Source organism: Ochotona curzoniae, unplaced genomic scaffold, assembly GCF_017591425.1.
Source record: "Ochotona curzoniae isolate NIBS_2020 unplaced genomic scaffold, NIBS_Ocur_1.0 scaffold_3208, whole genome shotgun sequence".
Taxonomy (NCBI): domain Eukaryota; kingdom Metazoa; phylum Chordata; class Mammalia; order Lagomorpha; family Ochotonidae; genus Ochotona; species Ochotona curzoniae.
The window spans coordinates 14,227,343-14,245,671 of record NW_024467106.1 but is presented as its reverse complement, the minus strand read 5'-3'; the positions used below and the strand labels follow the sequence as shown (position 1 = coordinate 14,245,671).

The 18,329-nt window shown below is 43.1% G+C and overlaps 1 protein-coding gene across 1 annotated transcript in view; it reads right to left on the bottom strand.

The window, feature by feature from the left end:
- Window positions 1-18,329, bottom strand: part of ASTN2 (astrotactin 2) — a 936,573-nt gene that overhangs the window by 387,287 nt on the left and 530,957 nt on the right. The window contains exon 11 of the mRNA XM_040963108.1: window positions 13,958-14,108. Coding sequence (XP_040819042.1) covers window positions 13,958-14,108 — 151 coding nt within the window. The remainder of the gene's footprint in view (window positions 1-13,957; window positions 14,109-18,329) is intronic.

Genomic DNA, 18,329 nt, shown 5'->3' with positions numbered 1-18,329 from the left:
AGAAAGGACAATAAACAGCCCTGTGTTGAGGAACTGTCATTTTATCACCTGAGTCTGGACAAGTCTCCTTACAGTTGGCTTCAAAAATCACTTTTTTTTTTTCGATGCCAGTGAAGATTTCTGAAAACTAAGAGAAGCTACATAAGGCTACCCATGCTTTTCCCCAACTCAAAGCAACAGACTTCGTGGAACTGGGCCTGGGTAACTTCAGTGGGCTCAGTCAGACATATTGCATGGCTTTGTGCCCATTCACAGTTTACACACACACAACAGGGAGGATTTAGATACATTCAGCAATTTACCCAATATCACACACTTTCCAGCAACAAGGATGGGATTTGAGTTGAACTCTGTACCACAACCACATTTACCCAGCCCACTGGACCAGACCTTGGACTAATTCTGACTAGCCCATCTCCCTGTAGGCACACATTTCAACTTATTGAGGTAGTACTTTCTTAGGAAGGGTAAGGCTGGTGAGTGTTTGATGAGATCTTACTGCCACTTTAAGGCAAGTAGACTTGAAGATATCTGGGCTGGTAGATAAACACATTTTAAGGCAGGGAACATGGAGATGATGTTAGAGAATACAAGGAAGATAATTTTTATTATGTATTAATAAACATAATGATTCTACCTAGAATTCAACTATCCCCAAGATCCATGATAAAGATGAAGGAAGGAAGTGTCCCAAATGGAAGAATGTTCTAGGCCCAACATCTGGGACACAGCTCTGTGAGCTGTGGCCTCAATTTGATTATCTTTATTTCCAACAGGAGGAACAATAACAGCAAAACAACGCACACACAGTTAAGATGAAGCTGGGGAGTCAGTTTCCTTTAAGGAGAAGAAACATGGGCAAGTTAAGCTGCTAGGTGAGATGACTGCATGCCAAATCTGAGCGCTCGGGTTTGAGTTCTACCATCAGTCTCAATTCCAGCTTTATGTTATTGTGCCCCCCGGAAGGCGGGAGGTGATGGCCCAGGGACTCACGTCTCTTTGAGTTATCATCATCTGACTTCAGCTGGCTCACTCCCAGGTGCTCCAAGTGTTTGGCAGGTGAACCAGTGGACAAGAGAGCTCTTGTCCATCTGTCTCCACCTCTCTCTGTCTTTAAGATAAATAAACAAAATTCAACCTCTAAAAGAAAAACCAGAAATGCTGTCTGAGAAGCACAAAGATGCTTAGTTCTGATATAGAAAATTCTCACAAAGAAACACATGTGTTTTCTATTTCTTCAGTTTTAAGCTTATATATCTCTAACTCTTAAATTTGTATTTCCACATGCAAATAGGAGAAAAGTATAGTCAATAGAGACCAAACTACAACACAGTTATCCCTAAAGTGTCTGAGCAGAAAAGGGGATTTGATTATTTTATCCTTTTTAAATTTCAGCAGTGATTGAATTTGTTGTACAATCAACATGAATTATTAAAAAAATAAGAAAAAGGAACATTGAGGAACAGATTAGGGAACTATCAAAAATATAAAAATTATTTGTTATAATTAAGATAACCATAATCATTCCAGTTTTGTGCTTCTGTTTTTGTTTTATTTTAAACTTCAGACTTGAGGATAGGTGTCCCACTGCCAGCATTCTAATGTCACTGAGGTCTGCTCTCTCACTAGGACCTTCCAGTCTGGGTTTCTGACCTTTCAGAACCTCAAGGGCACAGTGGCCCTACCGCCTCTCTGACTCTGCCCTGCACCACTCCCCAAATCAGGCTCACTCCCACAAGCATTGTGCATACTCTACTGGGCTACACTCCTTAAAGTGCTACTTTCACATTATCACTCCCCTCCTTAAGACCCTGTGAGTCAAACACCATAGCTTGCCCCTGAACTACCCTGGGCGGAAAGCAGTATCCTAAGACGTGGATAATGTGGTGATTCAGATGCAGTACCACTTGCTCCCACACCTTCACCCAGATCACGAGACAGTAAGGCAGTCAGAAAACTCGGGTAGTCTGGGAATCTATTCTAATAATTCAAAGAACACGAAAATAAAATAAAACAAAACCATTCCCTAAGGATGCTGACAGTCACACTACTGATAACATGCTAAAGCTGGGATCATCAGAACATCCGACAAGAGGACAAAGCGGATGACGTATCTGCTTCTCCGCCAACTTTCCACCAACCCTAACAAAGCACACTCAGGAAGCATGTGCCCTGGCTCAGGAGGGCTGTGATATCAGGCTCGTTGGCCTCAATTCGCCATTCTAGAACTTAGTAGCTATGTGGATTTAAGAAAGCCACTTTACTTTGCCTTGGCTTTCCCAAACGAAAGAAAAGGTAAAATAATGAGACTTACTTTAGACACTTTGGGACAGAGCAAGCACTCAACAATTTCAACTATCATCTCTGCCACTTCGACTGCCATCATCCCTGTTTGAGACATCAGCTGATGATGAGAGCAACCTTGCTTGGTGCCTGTGCAGGGCCATGTGCTGGTCCATGGACAATGCATTATCACAGTCAGTCCTCACTGCATCTAATCAGTGGTATTAGCCTCATTTTTCTCAACAGGACCAGAGGACTCAGAAGCCTTAAGTATCTTGCTCTAAGGTCTCATGATTAGTGAGTGACATTGAGATTCTGGCTTAGCTTTCTCTGATGTCAGATATTCTGCTTGGTTGCACTAAGTTGAGGATGAGGGTGATAGAGTAAGCACATCCATGTCTCCCCCTGGAGGGACCTGTTCCAATGTGCAGATGTCTGAGGCAGGTGCATGGAGGATGGAGGATATAGTTAAACGCCAACTATAAGTACAGAGATGCTTCCAAAACAGAAGCAAAGGGATGAGGATTCCCATTTCCCCACCCCCCTACGTTTCCCTTCCTTGCAACACAGGCTGTCCTCACTGCTCAGGAGCTTCCAGTTTTAGCACCAGAACCCTCTGAGAACACATCATATGAGATCTCAGACTCCAGGCTCTGAAAGGAACCTAGTACGATATTGGCCGCACATAGTCTGGACACAAATTCCTTTTCCGAGTTACCAAGGTGCCACCTATGCAAATGGGCACAACCTCCCTGAAGTGTTTTGTTCCATGCTCACAACCAACAGACCCGGGATTGCAGCTCCCACCTGCTGCCTCCAGCTTGGGGCTCCTTTCCTAACACTGTTCTCCCAGGAATTAGATCGTAAACCCACAAGGGATAGTCGCCAGCTTTCACATTAATGACCTTCACTTAATAAAACCAGCTTACCAGAAATACCACCAGATTCAGCAAGCTTGAGATCCATAGACACACAATTAGAGGTAAAGCAGAGAGGGCTTCAAATGTCACAGGAGGAACAAAATAATGTCATGAAAGAGAGTGTAGGATTCACAAGAATGCCATGCATGACAATTTGGGGAATCCCAAAATGCCACCCCTTTTACTGCTGAACAAGAATGCCAGAGGGCTCTACTGAGAGCAGTCCCCTCCATTTCTTTCCCCAAGTCTAAGTCCCACGGCCAAGGTCTGAATCAATGGATATAGTCCTTGCTTCCTTTTCTGCTGAATTTCCTTCTCCTCTTTTCCAATGCTCCTTCTCTTTTAACTTCCAATCTCTTGGAGTCATAGAGGAAACACTAAATCCTAAACCTCACAGGAGGCTGGGGAGAAGGAAGCACCCTCCCCCTTGACTCCCTGACGATGGGCCATTCATTGTGTCCCTCAGGAAATATTCTCATTCTCTGGAAGTTGTCGTTCTGATGAGTTAAGAGAATGGCTTTTGAAGTTGGTTGACATGGGCTTGACTTTCTGCTCTGCCTGTGCCTAACGGCTGAACTTGGGTAAATTTCCCATATTTCCCCTCTCCTCACACACAGTACTGGAGCACTGTGATACTAGCACTCACATGGTAATTGTGGGGATTCAATGTAGTGATGTATTTTTTTCTGTGCTTATCATAGGGCCTAGCACATGACAGCCCTCCTGCATCCTCTATATGCACTTTCCCCATGAATTTTAAGGCTTATCTTATTCACAGCAGTCATTCTTTCATTTATGAATAGCAATAATGATATTAGAAATAGTTTTTCCGGTGAAGGTACCTATACAGGGGTCTCTATATGTGGACTTGTTTTGAAACAAAATAGTTGAAAATTGAAGATTATTATGCTAAAGTGAAATAAGCCACATGCAGAAAGATAAATATTACATTTTATCTGTGGAATATATAAACAGGGTATAAGCATTGTGTAGATGCCATTATTTGGTATACAAATATTGTTCACTGAAATATACAGGCAAATGACAATGTATCTTTTCCCCCACATTAAGGTCACTGTCATCAATCTCTTACTTTCTGATATTAATATCTCTGTTTTCATGAAAACAACTGTATTTATGTGTATGCTTCATTTTATATGTAAAGTAAATGTGGCAAAATTTTAAAAATAAGTCTTAAAATGAATTGTTGTTAAAAAGATTTACTTATTTTTATTGGGAAGTCAGATATACAGAGAGGAGGACAGAGAGAGGAGGATCCTCCGTCCGTTGATTCACTCTCCAAGCGTCTACAACAGCTGGAACTGCGCTGACCTGAAGCCAGGTGCCTGGAGCCTCTTCTGAGTCTCCCATGTGGGTGCAGAGTTCCAAGGTTTTGAGTTGCCCTCAACTGCTTTCTCAGGCCACAGACAGAGAGCTAGATGGGAAGTGGGGCTGCCCGGATTAGAACCGGTTCCCATGTGGGATCTTGGTGCCTATAAGGTGAGGACTTTGGCTGCTAGGCCGCCACACTGGGCCAAATGCATTCATTTTAAAAAGACTCTGACAGTAGTCCCATAAAAATCCTTGCCTCCAACACCTTGCATTTTCTTAACTTTTTTTTTAATATGCCAAGCATCATTGTTCCAATTTTAAATGCTGGCCAAAAAAAAAAAAAGTTCACATGGTACTTTGAGGGTACTTGGAATCTATCATTATACAGATAGAATAAGCCTAGAGGAGAACCCATTGAGGAAAATGAGTCTCCTGTAGTGAGATCCCATTGTGCTGAGTACAACTCAGCCTTCCAGGAGGCCAACAGGGTCTGGCTTCCCCTGGCCAGCAGTGCTTGGGCTATGCTCCAGAGAGATTTCTCATCCCGATGCTTCCTCTGCCTTATCTTGCCGGTCCCCTCCAAGCTCTGACTTTTTAAATTACAACTCAGTTGAATCATTAAAAGGGAAAAGGATGAGGGACAAAGAACAAAGCGGCCTCTCTTCCTTACTGAGCATCATTCCAATGTTTACATCCCTCCCAGAAACACCATGAGGTATCTGACCCAAAACAAGTGAAAATTCGCATCTTTATTCATCTTGATGTCAAAAAACGGGCAGCCTTTCAGCATCTCTAGGCAGCTGGGCATCCTATGGTCCAATTATCTGGGAGGCCAATGGTTTCTTAGGTCAAAATGGAAAAAGATGGAGGAAAGGAGGAGAAAATATGGCTGGACAATTCGAAGGGACGGGGTTATCAAACTGGCTTCAGATGGGCCTGGGATTTGGAGACAAGGGATCGGAACTGGCATGAGGGACACCTCCTAAAAGCTACACACTTCCTGTAAGTGTACAGGTACCTTCATTCCCCTCAGTCCTTTCTAGGATGTCTTCAACTGACCACATACCCTTGTCCCTTCTGCGTCTCTTATAAGACAGCTTCTGTTTTCTCATGTATAAAGTGAAGGTGAAAACACCATCTCCTCACAGGGTTATTATGAGAATCGACCATCAAAATACAAAGCAGTTAGATCCACACCTGTCACCCACAGATGGTGGCTCTCAGAGCATCAGCTTTTCTTCTTCACAGAATAGAGATGATGGTACCCATCTAGGATGACAGTCATTAGTATCAACCACTGTTAACGGCAGCCAGGCAGCACTCAGCAGGTGCTCAGCACCCTCTCGGTTCTCTCAGACTCCCTTCTGTCCAGCACTCACATTAACCTTCTTAGGAAACCTCACAGAAATCAAAGCAGCTGTTGGAAGTCATGCCGTCGCCCCACAGAAGTCTTGCTTGTCTCCAACAAGAGCTCTTGTCTCTGCATCTTCTGCTCCTTCCATACTGCTCAATAGAGGAGTGTCGCTAAATTAACATCTGGGTTGATTCCACAAAGTTGATGCTATTAAGTCATTACTAAGGGAAGGTACTACTAGGAGGAATCTTGGAAATAAACATGGTTTCCATCACCACCTCTTTACATAAACTTTATCAACTGATGCATCATTCTCGGGATTTGTTTTTCTATTTTCCATATACCATGAGAAGTGCTGGCCTGGGTTATGTCTGCAAGATCTCCTCATACTCTGGTAGCTCTTTTCTTGAAACCCATGCTTTAGGTAATGTAGATTAAAGATGGCCACACATTCTTTGGTATATTTTGCATTGACAGGTGAAATCCACATTTCTCCCAATGAATCTGGGTTAATCTTAATGACCTCCTTGACCAGTGGGATGTGGTAGAAATGACATTTTGTGGTTTCTGAAGCTGGGTCCTAAGAAACTTTGCAGTGTCTGTGTAGCTCTCTGGACACTCCATCCCAGAATAGTTTATTTGTAAGGCCAGCCTCCTTGTCATCATACTCAAACCCAGTCCATGTGCAGACACTGTAGTGGGCAGCATCACCCGACATCCCACACAGCCAGCCACACCTGCCTATTACAATGGCCCTGGGAGCAGACAAGGACATGAAAGCACCTTCCTAAACATGAATCTCCAGCCTGAATACCTTGTCAAGCATAGGTCAGAAACATCCAGCTGCACCCTTCCCACATTCCTACCCCACAAAATTGAAAGTAAAACAAAATAATTGCTTTAAGTTACTGATGTCTGGGTTAGTTATACAACAATAGATAGTTGGAATAATGAAGATAAGTACTGACCCTTCAGGTCAAGAAAAGCTGAGCAGGATGGACCATACTCATTAGATTATCTAGCATTCAAATCCAGAGCTTCTTCCTCATGCTGGGAAAACCACTACAGACCCAAGGAAATGTGCCAGGTGGCAGCTGTTACTTTGAGATGGCATTGGAGGGCTCCAACATGGGATGCTATGATTACAGCCTGCAGTTTTCTCTGGTTTTGGCCTCTTTGCTGATTAAAACTTTGCAAATGTGTTCCTGTCACACATAGGAACACATAGCTTATATTTCAAAGTGTATCTTGCTAACATCATTCTATTTGTCAGAACTGTGATATTTCTAATACATAACAATTTTCTAATCTTTAGGACACTAAAAGAGACCTCAAGGCTCCCCGCTTTCTGCATGCTTCTTGTTATTACTTTTACCATCCCTGGTCAAGAGGTGAGATCTCCCTGGAAGTAATGGAAAACAAAACTGATAAGGCAATGCTTTATCTATTATCTCCACTATCATTCTCCTTTCCTGTATTGTCTTCCATATTGTATTATTAACATATTGCTGTGATACTACACAATTACAGACGTGGGGGTTTAAAGCAACATAGAATCACCTTACACTTCTATAGGTTAGGAAGTCCGTGCAGGTCTTACTGGATTAACATCAAAGTGTTGGCAGTGAGACAGTCCTTTCTGGAGCTTCCAGGGGTGATTCATCTGTTTCTGCTTGGCAAGCCTCTCCGAGCTCCTTTTGACTCACTCCATTCTTGCAACCCCCTCGTCTACCATCACAGCCTGAACTGTTGCACCCCTCAGGCCCACTGATGTGCTTTCCTCTTTCACTTTTAAATCGCTTTTAAAAATATTTATTCATTTTTCTTGCAAAGTCACATTCACAGAGAGAAGAAGAGACAGAAATATCTTCCGTCCACTGGTTCACTACCAAGTGGCCACAATGGTCAGAACAGAGTCGATCTGAAGCCAGGATCCAGTAGCTTCTTCCAGGTCTCCCATGAGGGAATAGGATCACAAGGCTTTGGGCCATCCTCTACTGATTTCCCACGCCACAAGCAGGATGTGAAGCAGAGTAGCCAGGACACCAATCAGTGCCCATATGGGATCCCAGCATTTGCAAGGAAAAGACTTAGCCACTAGGTTATAGCACCAGCAGCCACTTTCAAGAACTCTTATAATTACAGTGAATTCACTCTGATAACCAAGGATCACTTCTCTCTTGGGAAGTCAGTTTATCTGTAAGTTTAATTCTCCTTTATATAATGTAAGATAATGTAACAGTCACATGTTCTGGGCATCAAGATGTTGACAGCCTGCAGGACAGGGATGTGGCTCTGCTCACTGCATACCCATCACCATCTCCGAACTGAGACTGCATTCCTGGGAAAACGTTACTTCAGGGGAAGGCTACCACAGCCAATCAGAAAACCAAACAAAATATGCCAGATGCTTTATTTGATGTTGAGTTCTAGAGAAAAGGCCAAATAATTAACAATAAAACATTGTAACACTCTGCGATCTATTACAGAACTAGACTCCTTCCTAATGACAAAGAAGTAAATATCATTCCAGCATTGGGAAGAGGGAAGTGGACATGAGCAAGGTAAACTTGTGCAATACGGAAATGAAGCAAGATAAACTGGTAAGGGCTAATTAGCATCCATGAAATGGAGGTGTGTTCTATTCCCCAAAGGCTGACTGTGTGGCTGGCTGAAAGGAATGGAAAAACCAGGTGGATCTGAGAGCCTTGGAGGTTAAAAAAAAAAAAAAGAGCTCTGCCTCACTGGCACAATAACATCTGTTTGCTGGGACGCATGGTTAAGTGCTCTTGACTGGCATGAAACCAAATGACTACAAAGGCATCCCTGGCAAGCCTAGGCCAACAGAACCTCAGATACACTCCTTCAGATCCTCTAGGTGCTGCAAATTGTTGGATATTCTGCATCTCAAGAGGGTAGAGAGGCCCTCTGATGGACAGATCCATCTGGTCTTAAATGGCCTTTTGGCATGAAGACTACAAAGCAGCAGACAGACCATACACCTGTAAACCTGGTGGGAATATACACTCCTTTACACAAGAAAGGAAAGAGAACAGCAAACAAGGCACAGGTGTGGCAGGTACCAGACTGAAGCAAGACAGTCCACATCAATTGTCTCCTTATTCCCACATCTTAGGGACACACTAGCCCCTGAAATTTATGTGTTCAGCAAGAGATGGGAGTCAAAATGTCAAAATTCGCTGGAATTATCATTCCCACTGCCAATGGATGAAGCAGAACAGCAATTAAATTTAATGATAGAAACACTGTGATATATTAGTATGCTTTTCTAGATTTTGTGACCCCGAGTATCATTCCTACTACATGCAAGCACCAGCCACTTGGTCTTATCATCTCAAGCAAAAATGATACTTGGTAAATTGAAATCATTGTTAGTAGTAGTCTTTGATTTTTCCAGGAGATCTGCAAGTTTAAAAATTGCTGCACGCTTTTGAAAGATGGAAAATTGAGGCTACTGAATTCAATGCAGATTCTAAAGCAACACAATGACCAAGTCAAAGATAAGCCACTTGAAATTCTTTCCCCATGGTTCTCCACTGCCACTTCCTCTTAGCTCCATCTGAAAGCATACTCAGGTGGCCCCAACGCTAAGGCAGCCAACCAAGATGGGCTCTTGGCCCACCATCCTGCCACCTGGTGGTCATACCTCAGACAGTCACTTCCTCCTGAGCCTTGTTTCCTCATTCAAGAGATAATCTATCATCCAGGTTTGTTGCCAGGATGAATTCTTGAATGTAGACTTGCTTTGTGAACTTTAGAGTGTATTAAAAATAGGCGATGTTTTTTGGAAGGGGCCGTGAGAAAAAGCTTCCCTTTTTAGGCATGATAGGAACTCTACAGAGAAATGAAAGGGATTTTGAGCCTCCATGTGAAAAGTGAGAGCTGCCCTGTGAATTCTGAGAGCACAGGGAAGGGTATGCCTTGCATCCACTGACCTCTGGAGTTGCAGCTTTAACATCAAACCTTTAATCTGGTGAGGAAGGCCTTTGGCAATCTCATCAGAGTGCCAAATGTTTCTCTTAACCTCTAGAGAATGAATGTTTTCTCTCCCTCTCTTTCAGTTTAAATTAGTGGGAGGGGAAGAACGGTAACTTCCGCCACACATGTAGAGAGAAAGCTCACATACGCATCCGCCTGAATTCTGCGATTTCCTTCTTAGCGGACATTTATCCTCCAGGATAAGGAGTTTAATTAGCCCAGAGAAGAGAACTGATAGAAAAGAGGAAACAGGCAGACAACTTAATCCTTTCATAAAAGTCAGTCTCATGTTGTGGAGACAGCATGGATTTAGAGCATCATTTTGAGCTATTTGTCCACTGATTCCTTCTGAGACATGTCAGATCTTCCTCTCCCTCAACTGGACCTCGTTTTCCAATACGCAAAATGAAAAGTTGGGTTGGGTTGCAATACTCTGAGGTAACAAAGCTGCTGACATAGGCCAAACTGGCACCCATGATGCTCTTTCTTGTTGCAGCGCTCGATTCTTCTTTCACTGCCTATGCCTTCTCCCCCAGTGCACGACCACGTACAAGCACAACTATCTACAGGCTAAATGTTCAGTAAGACTGGTCAGCGTCAAACTCAGCCTATCTCGTTGAACAGCAGTTGGGACAGCACTTTTCATGAGAACTAAGTGGATTTAATGAGACAGAATTCTGTGACACTAGTTAGAGGGATTGGAAAGAGACATTCTTATTATGCAGTACTCACTGAATGCAGAGTATAGCTGATGTGAGAATGGGACAATGTTAAGGGAGCCAGAGCTTAGGAAAGAAGGGCCCCATTGACATTGTTGGACCTTCTCAATCCAGTTGTAACGACTTCCGTTTGAGCCAAATCATTTTCTTCTTTAAGTGGTTTGAGTTTCTGTTGCTTGTGATCCTACAAATCCTAGTTAGTTAGATCTCTAATTGCCCATCTATCTCTAAAAACTAGTCAAACTTTCTTTCTCAAATAAAATCTTGCCGCATCACCCCAGATTCTAGAATATTGTCTTTTTATTTGGTCCCTTGGTTTTTGTCTCTCTCACCCACTAGGGTACAGATACACTGAGTATCAACTGTGATTTTCTTGCCTTGCCTTTCATTCAGTGAGCTCCGTCCATACGTGCCTTATTCCTCAGCATCTGTGGTTCTTCAGTTCTTTATTTAGTATGATGGGTACTAAATACTAAGTTGAATCCAAAGGTTCCCTGGGTCTGTTCCTCAGTGTATGGGAGGTATAAATAAGCTTTCACTATGAAGCCATAGGCCATATAAGAAATGTTGGTACAGAAAAGAGAGATGATTGGGGTCCACACAGAGAATATGCCCATGGCCGTCGTGCCAGCATCCTATATGGCTGCTGATTCCAGTCTTCACTTCCGATCCAGCCCATTCGTGGCCTGAGAAAGCACAAGAGGACGGCCCAAGTTCTTGGGCTCCAGAACACATGTGGGAAACCTAGAAAAAGCTCCTGGTTCCTGGCTTAGTCCCAACCCAGCTCCAACCACTGAGGCCATTTGAGGAATTAGTGAATGAAAACTCTCCCCTCTCTTACTGCCTCTCCTTCTCCCTCTATAACTCTGTTTTTAAAATAAATAGAAATAAATCTTTTCTTTTTTAATCTGTAATGATCCTTGGAAGACCATCACCCCTGCTCTTGGAGCAGAGGGCAAAGTCTTCACAAGGGAGATGACTTGCAACACATACTGCAAGAGTGGTACTCCAAAAAGGAAGACTGATATGAGCAAAGGTCCTGAGGCATTAAACAGGCAATCTTGCTCCAAGAACTACATTCAAGTAAGCCATTTGGTTCTAATCTAGAATTGCATGTTTTATTTTATTTTTAATATTGTTTACATAGTTTGGAGGGATGCACGCCATTTGGGCCTCTGATTAGGGTGGGAAGGGTCGAGGTATGAAGGAAGGTGGATGGAACAAATGTTTCAGGTCTTTTTTTCTTCTTTGTTTTTTTTTTCTCCTGTCTTCCCTGTGGAGGAAGGGGAAGGGGCCGCTCCTTGCTGTCAAACTACAGCACCTGGGGATGATGGACGGTCATTTGATGACAACTTAGAGATCCCAATATGAGGAAGAGTGTTTCAAAGGTGTTTCTTGAGTAGTTTTGATACAACTGACATTGTCCGCTTCATTGCACCAGAGTTGAGAAATATCTTTCAAAGTTATCTTGACTGGCTAAGTCCACTTCAGTGTATCCACAGATCCAGGAACATACTGCAAAGCTTGGCCAGGAGGCTGGTCTAACCTATTCTGCTTTCCCTTCTCTGACAGGGCACTCAATGACCTGATTGTCATGCCTCCCACTGCATAGTCATGAGCAAGTGAGGAAGCCCAGTGTGACACATGCAACCTGCCCTTCTCCCAGTCTCTATTCCTGAGAGTCAGTGAGTTCAGGAGTCTAGCCTGGCTTGACGCATCACCAAACCCAGCTCTCATACCAACCAGCAAGTCCTGAACTCCCACAAGAACCACCTGTAGAAGTGAGTCCACAATGGCCCTACAGCATCTGCCCCCACGATCTGGTTCTCTCACATTGTGGTGGGTGTTGTTGTCCAGCCTGATGTAGTCCAACCCCTGTCCCAACATTTGTGGGCAGACCAAGCCAGACCTGTCTCCCAATCTTAGCTTTTGTATGTATCACCAGCAGATGGTGGGTGATGCTATCTAACCCAGCCCATGTCTCCCACATGGGTAGGTGTCTTGGCCTGAACCAGATGTGCCCTTTACTTGGTTTACTCCCTCTAAACCATCTTATCTCAGCTCCTTTGCCTACAAGTGCAGGGGATCAATCCATGGAAGCCCCCAGAATTCACTCTTTACCTCTCAAGATGCCCTCAGTGCCCCGAACTCCAACACATCTCACAGTCCCTTCCTAAGATAATCTACAGCTCCCTAGCCATCCCTGTCCCAGGAAATGGGACAGCATTTCCTGGCTTCGTGGCTACCACTTTTACTGTAAAGTGCAAATTCAGCAGTGTGTGGAGATCCCCACACACCTTTTAAAATAAATAGAATAGGCAACTCTGCTGGACACTGCTATAGTCAACACAGATTTGGCATTAAGTAGACCCAGAATGCAATGAATCTGTTGGGTGCTTTTCTTCCAATAGGGTGACATTTGCCTATGTACAAGGCAACTTAGGCAGTTAACTGCAGATGGGGTCTAATCTAGAATTAAATAAAGTAATAAAAACATGAGGCTGGAAAAACATGAAAGGGTTCAGATCAAAGAGTCCTAAATGCCAGGTTAAATTTAATTTACGGGACAATTTTTTCTCACACACACACACGTACACACACATATGTTTATTCAATTGCTACAGAGTCAGGCTCCTAAGATGTATCTTTCCTCAACTTCCTCCAAAGAATATACATTTCTAGAACCTACATTCAAAACAATTGCCCCAAGTTTGCCTTAAAACAAATCATCAAACTTGCAACACAGAGAGCCTTATGTGTCTTCCCCTGTTTGTTTATGGTACACTAAACACTGAGTTTCCATGAAAACAAGGCTGCCTCCTCCCTCCAAGTCTCTGTCCTAGCCATCACTATTCACCTTTCTTTTCCTAATGTAGCATGATACATTCCTTCTGAAGTCAGTTCTAGTAGCAACTACTCACATTGCCAATATCTAAAACCTTAGGTCTCAGCTGAAATATTCTCTTCAGGACCACATCAAAGTGACTATTTACATGCTATTTATATCTCACTGACAGGCCCCTCCCTGTTGTGTCTCCAGATATAAGATATAAATACCCTATCTTATTTCCAAATAAACTCTGAAGTTCTGGAGGCTGAGGAACCATAGTATTGCAGGTACTCAAATTCTAATATCTATGTCCATTCTTCCAGCAATTCCAAGAGGTAAATTTAATTATCCCACTTTCCAGATGAAGGAATCAAGCCAGCTCGATATGTACAAGGCCACAGTAGCAGCAGCTCTGAGAAACGGGATTCCTTTTTGATCAGTTTCCTTCATGTGGTGGGGCCATCAGTAAATGATTTTGATGTCTGGGACAGTGTTATAGTCTTGCCAAATAGGCACTTACCACACATCCCGAGGAGTCCACCTGCCGGTCAGATACACACTTAAAATTGCGGGTGCAGCCTCCGTTGTTCCGAGAGCAGTCACGGACTGGCCCAAAGGATGACAACAGGTCATTGATGGTTTCAAAGTAGGTAGACAGCATTGCTTCTTCCCTTAGAGAGAAAGAGGATGATTAAACCCTAGAGACATTCACATCACTGGATACAAAAATTAATGTGAATTCACTGCATGTGTAAGAGAGAAAATAATACAAATAAAAAATTTCACATAGAATAACAGCAAGTACACCATGGCTTGCCATGTGCTAGTTGTGCTAGAGAGAAATGGATTTAGAATTCCATACCCTTTACTTAATTAATCCTCATAATTTTGGAACACAGATACAAGGTGTCCATTTTTTTTTTACCAGTAAGTCAACTGTGACTTAGAAAGTCAAAGTGTCATGCTGAAGACCACTTAGCTTGCAACGTGACAGAAATGAAATCCACATCAAGTTCCACGTGAGTTCAAAGACAAAGCGATCTGCCACATAATTCTGAACTTGATTGTACGTGCTTTATAACATTCTACAGCACCAGAAAGCATCTGTGACATTGTGTACATTCCTATTATTCTTAACTTTATGAAGCTAAAACTGAAACTATGAAAGGCTAGGGGACTTAACCCTAAATCTCACAGCCTAAAGAAGGCTGAGTCAGGACATAGTTACAAGCGTCAGATTCTAGAACATTGCTTTTCATACCATGAAGACTGTTAGCTCAGATAATGGGAAGATCATGAAATTGCAGGCAAATGCAGAGCTCCAAATGAGATTCTAAACACATATAGTGTCAGACTTGATCCTAGAATCCACAGGTCTGCCACAATCCTAAGACATCAGTTCTATAACATGGGGCTTACATATTAAGTTATAGATCCTTGTTTTGAGATAAAGGGCCCAAAGAAAGAATAGTTCCATGTTGCTCTGTGTATGAGTCCCACGATTGTAGGAGATATTAAAGTGTATTGTAGGAAAGAATAGGTTTTCTATCTTTCCATATGGGTCTCATGGAGACCAGATGTAAAAAGAGGAATGCGTGTGTGTGCACATTGGTAGAGCAGACATATGTATACCACTAGTGACATTTCTGGACTACTCTCCATATCTTTTCTCATCCTTTTCCTCTTGAGATGCAGCTCTAGGTTAGGTCTCATAACTTGTTTCCTGTCACCACTCTTACCCCTTATGCCCCGTCTAAATTCTAGCATTAATTAGATATTTATTTGATAAGAATGTACCAGGACTTAGAGGGAGAAAATATGAATTAGTTGCTTTGGCAGGTAAGGTTATTCATAATCCTCTTCTAGGTGACCTGTGCAGGTGAATTTGTCCTGACCTCATATCCTCTATCTACTCGTCACAGGCTGCTTCTCCTTCTCTGATATCAAAAGCTAGGGAATGAGTAGATTTATCCTGAAGGAGGTCTCTGGGTACAAGATGCTCCTTTACCTCTCCAAATCCTTCTTCTTGTGTTCCTGCTGTCTGCAGTGCTCCTCCATAGAGTCTGTACCCAATGAAATCTTGAGAAAGCTTTACCACCAGTTCCTCATTTGCTCATATGTGGCACCTGTCTATTGAGTACTTCTTATGAACTATGTCCTGGGATACAGCAGTGACACGAGACAGTATCCTTCATTTCTTTTGTGAGGTTGTCTCTGTCCCCACTAAAATTAATTGCTTTTCCCTTTGAGCATATTGTTTAAATCTACTATTTTGTTGATCTTAATATTTAGCTCCACTGTCCCCCAGAGAGACTTAGGTTTTCAAGGGAAGGGTTCCATACAGATTCATCCCTCTCTAAGCCCTGACACAGGGCGAAGAAAAGAAATTTGTGCAACAACAATGTTTTCAAATGAAACCAAGAAAATCCCAGAAAACACTGGTACAGTATTCATCTTTCTATCAAAAGCCTATCAGCAGGACACATTCCTCCTCTCTCCTCATCTCTGCACTTTTGTTCCAAATCCCCTAGGCTCTGGATACAGTTCAGAGCCAAAGGATAAAATGTGAGGAGAGTTGCCAGGATTATCTCTCACTCCCCCTGTATAAATTGAGGTGACAGGTATGTAAGGGGAGAGAATTAATAGTTCTTGTAATGAAGCTCATGAGAGACTTGCCACTTCCTAACCATGGAAGAGCTAAGGAACCTTGGAAGACATTAAGGCTCTTAACATATTAACAACCTGAAAGGCAGAAAGGATGGAAAAAACAAGAGAGGAGATAAAGGCAAAAGGAAATGTATTCTTGGGGTTAAGGGCAGGAAAACAGCCAAAGGGGAAGAGACTGCTAGAAAGAGAGATGAGAAAACTGGGAGGCAGACACACAATTTTCCAGAGGAAGATGGATGAACACATGAAAGCAGGATGGATGGATGGGTGGATGGATGAACAGAATGTTGGATGAGTGGATAGGTAAAGAGCAGATGGATGCATACACAGAAAGATACATAGACAGAAATGCAATTATCCCAGGAAGATGGATGAATGAATGAGTGGAGGATGGATGGGTAGATGGATGGATGAGTAGACAGGTGGATAAGCAGATAGAAGGCAGATGCATACACAGAAAGATGCCTAAATGATGGTCGTCATAGAGACAAATGGATGGATGGACAGAGGGAGATGCACAAAGAGAAGTAATATGGAGAGACATAGAGAGGAGCATTACAGAAAGAGATTGCAAGGGGAAAATGGAAGCATAAAGTATAATGAAAGGGCAATAAAATAAACATGATGCAGTGGGAGAATATGAGGGAGAAAAAAGTAAATATGCAAAACAAGACAAAATAACAGCAAGGAGAACAGAGGAGAAATGTGTATGTGAACGAAGGCAAGGAGAAGAGATGGGTGAGGAAGACACAGCCGCAGGAAGACAGATACTGATGGTAAAGAGAAAGACGCCGAGTAGAGAACAAATGGAGACATGGAGAGCAAAGACAGGAAGTCAGAGGGAAGCAAGAACAAAGCTGTGTTAAAATGTCACTCTCCAGGGGAAGCCCAGCTTGCTCAGGCTACACAAATACGGAGGCTTTAGCTTTTACCAGGATGGATTCTGCATAAACATCAGGTATGCATGGGAAACATTACTTAAAACGCAAGGCTTGACACCGGGGCTGTTGCTAAGACAAGAGACGTGAATGTGTCAAGCTAGAAAACAAAGAATCTGAGCACTGCAGAAAACAAAGGCTTAAAGGGAGGCTGGCATTTTCTTTACGTGGGCTCTTAGTCCCTCATTCCAAGGTCTCAGATCTGTTGGTCTTAGAGTGGCCAGAAAAGAGGGGATCGGTAGATGAATCCTGGAGCAGAAGTGGCCTGGAAATATGGGTGCAGCCCTGGGTACTGGGAGATCTGATAGGCCAGGCTTTACCAGAAATTTATCTTCTTTTTCATCACCATCATCATCATCATTGCTTTTGACTTCCTGAGCACTTGCTACGTGCCAAGAAGTGTGCTAGGCCCTTTGCTTTAGTTCTCATAGTCATCCTATGGGCTGCACAAGTGGGTTCTCAGGGGAGCTGTCAGTTCTGTGGTTCGCACAGACATGGAGCCTTCCACAGACCAGCTTGACTTCTGCCAAGCTCAAGCTTAGCTTCAACAAGCTGCTCTGGATTGTGAGTAATCCATTGCTGTCCTCGTGATGAAGACAATAGGAACCTGTGCCCAATGCCTGTCCAAGAGCAGGAAAGGCCCACCTGTGCACTCCTTGTGCCCCTCAGCACCTGCTCCCTGGCTTGGGCCTGTGGCCCACAGTGGATGTTAACCATGTTGGACCAAAAGGGGGAAAACACAACATAGTAGCTTACTAGAGTGCCTATGACAAGAACCACAAACTAAGCCACTTAAGCCAAGGTAAAAATCGTATTCTTTCTCAGTCTGTTGGCTGTGAGTCCAAAAGCAAGATGTTGGCTGAGCCATGGTCCCTCCATACACTCTTCCTTTCTTATCTCTTCATAGACTCCAGTGCCTTTCCACAAACCCTGTTTTTCCTCGCCTTGTAACTTCATGGCTGCAGTCTTTGCCTCCATTGTTAGAAGCTTCTTTCTTAAAATGACATCATTAAATTTGTGTTGAAACTTAATTACCAATGTAACAGCATTAAGAGGTGAGGCCTTCCGGAGATAATTAAATCACAAGGGTGGAGCTCTTGTGAAACAGATTAGTACTCTTAACAAAAGGTTACACAAAGAGAGTTGATGGTAGGGACAAAAGCTTCAGCCTTTATAGCTCCCATTCGGAAATCAGATCCAACCCTTCCAGAATTGTGGTCCCCACATTCCAAAAAACCCAGCTCAAACCCATGGCCCCTATTGTTCCCCTCCTCATCCACTGCATTC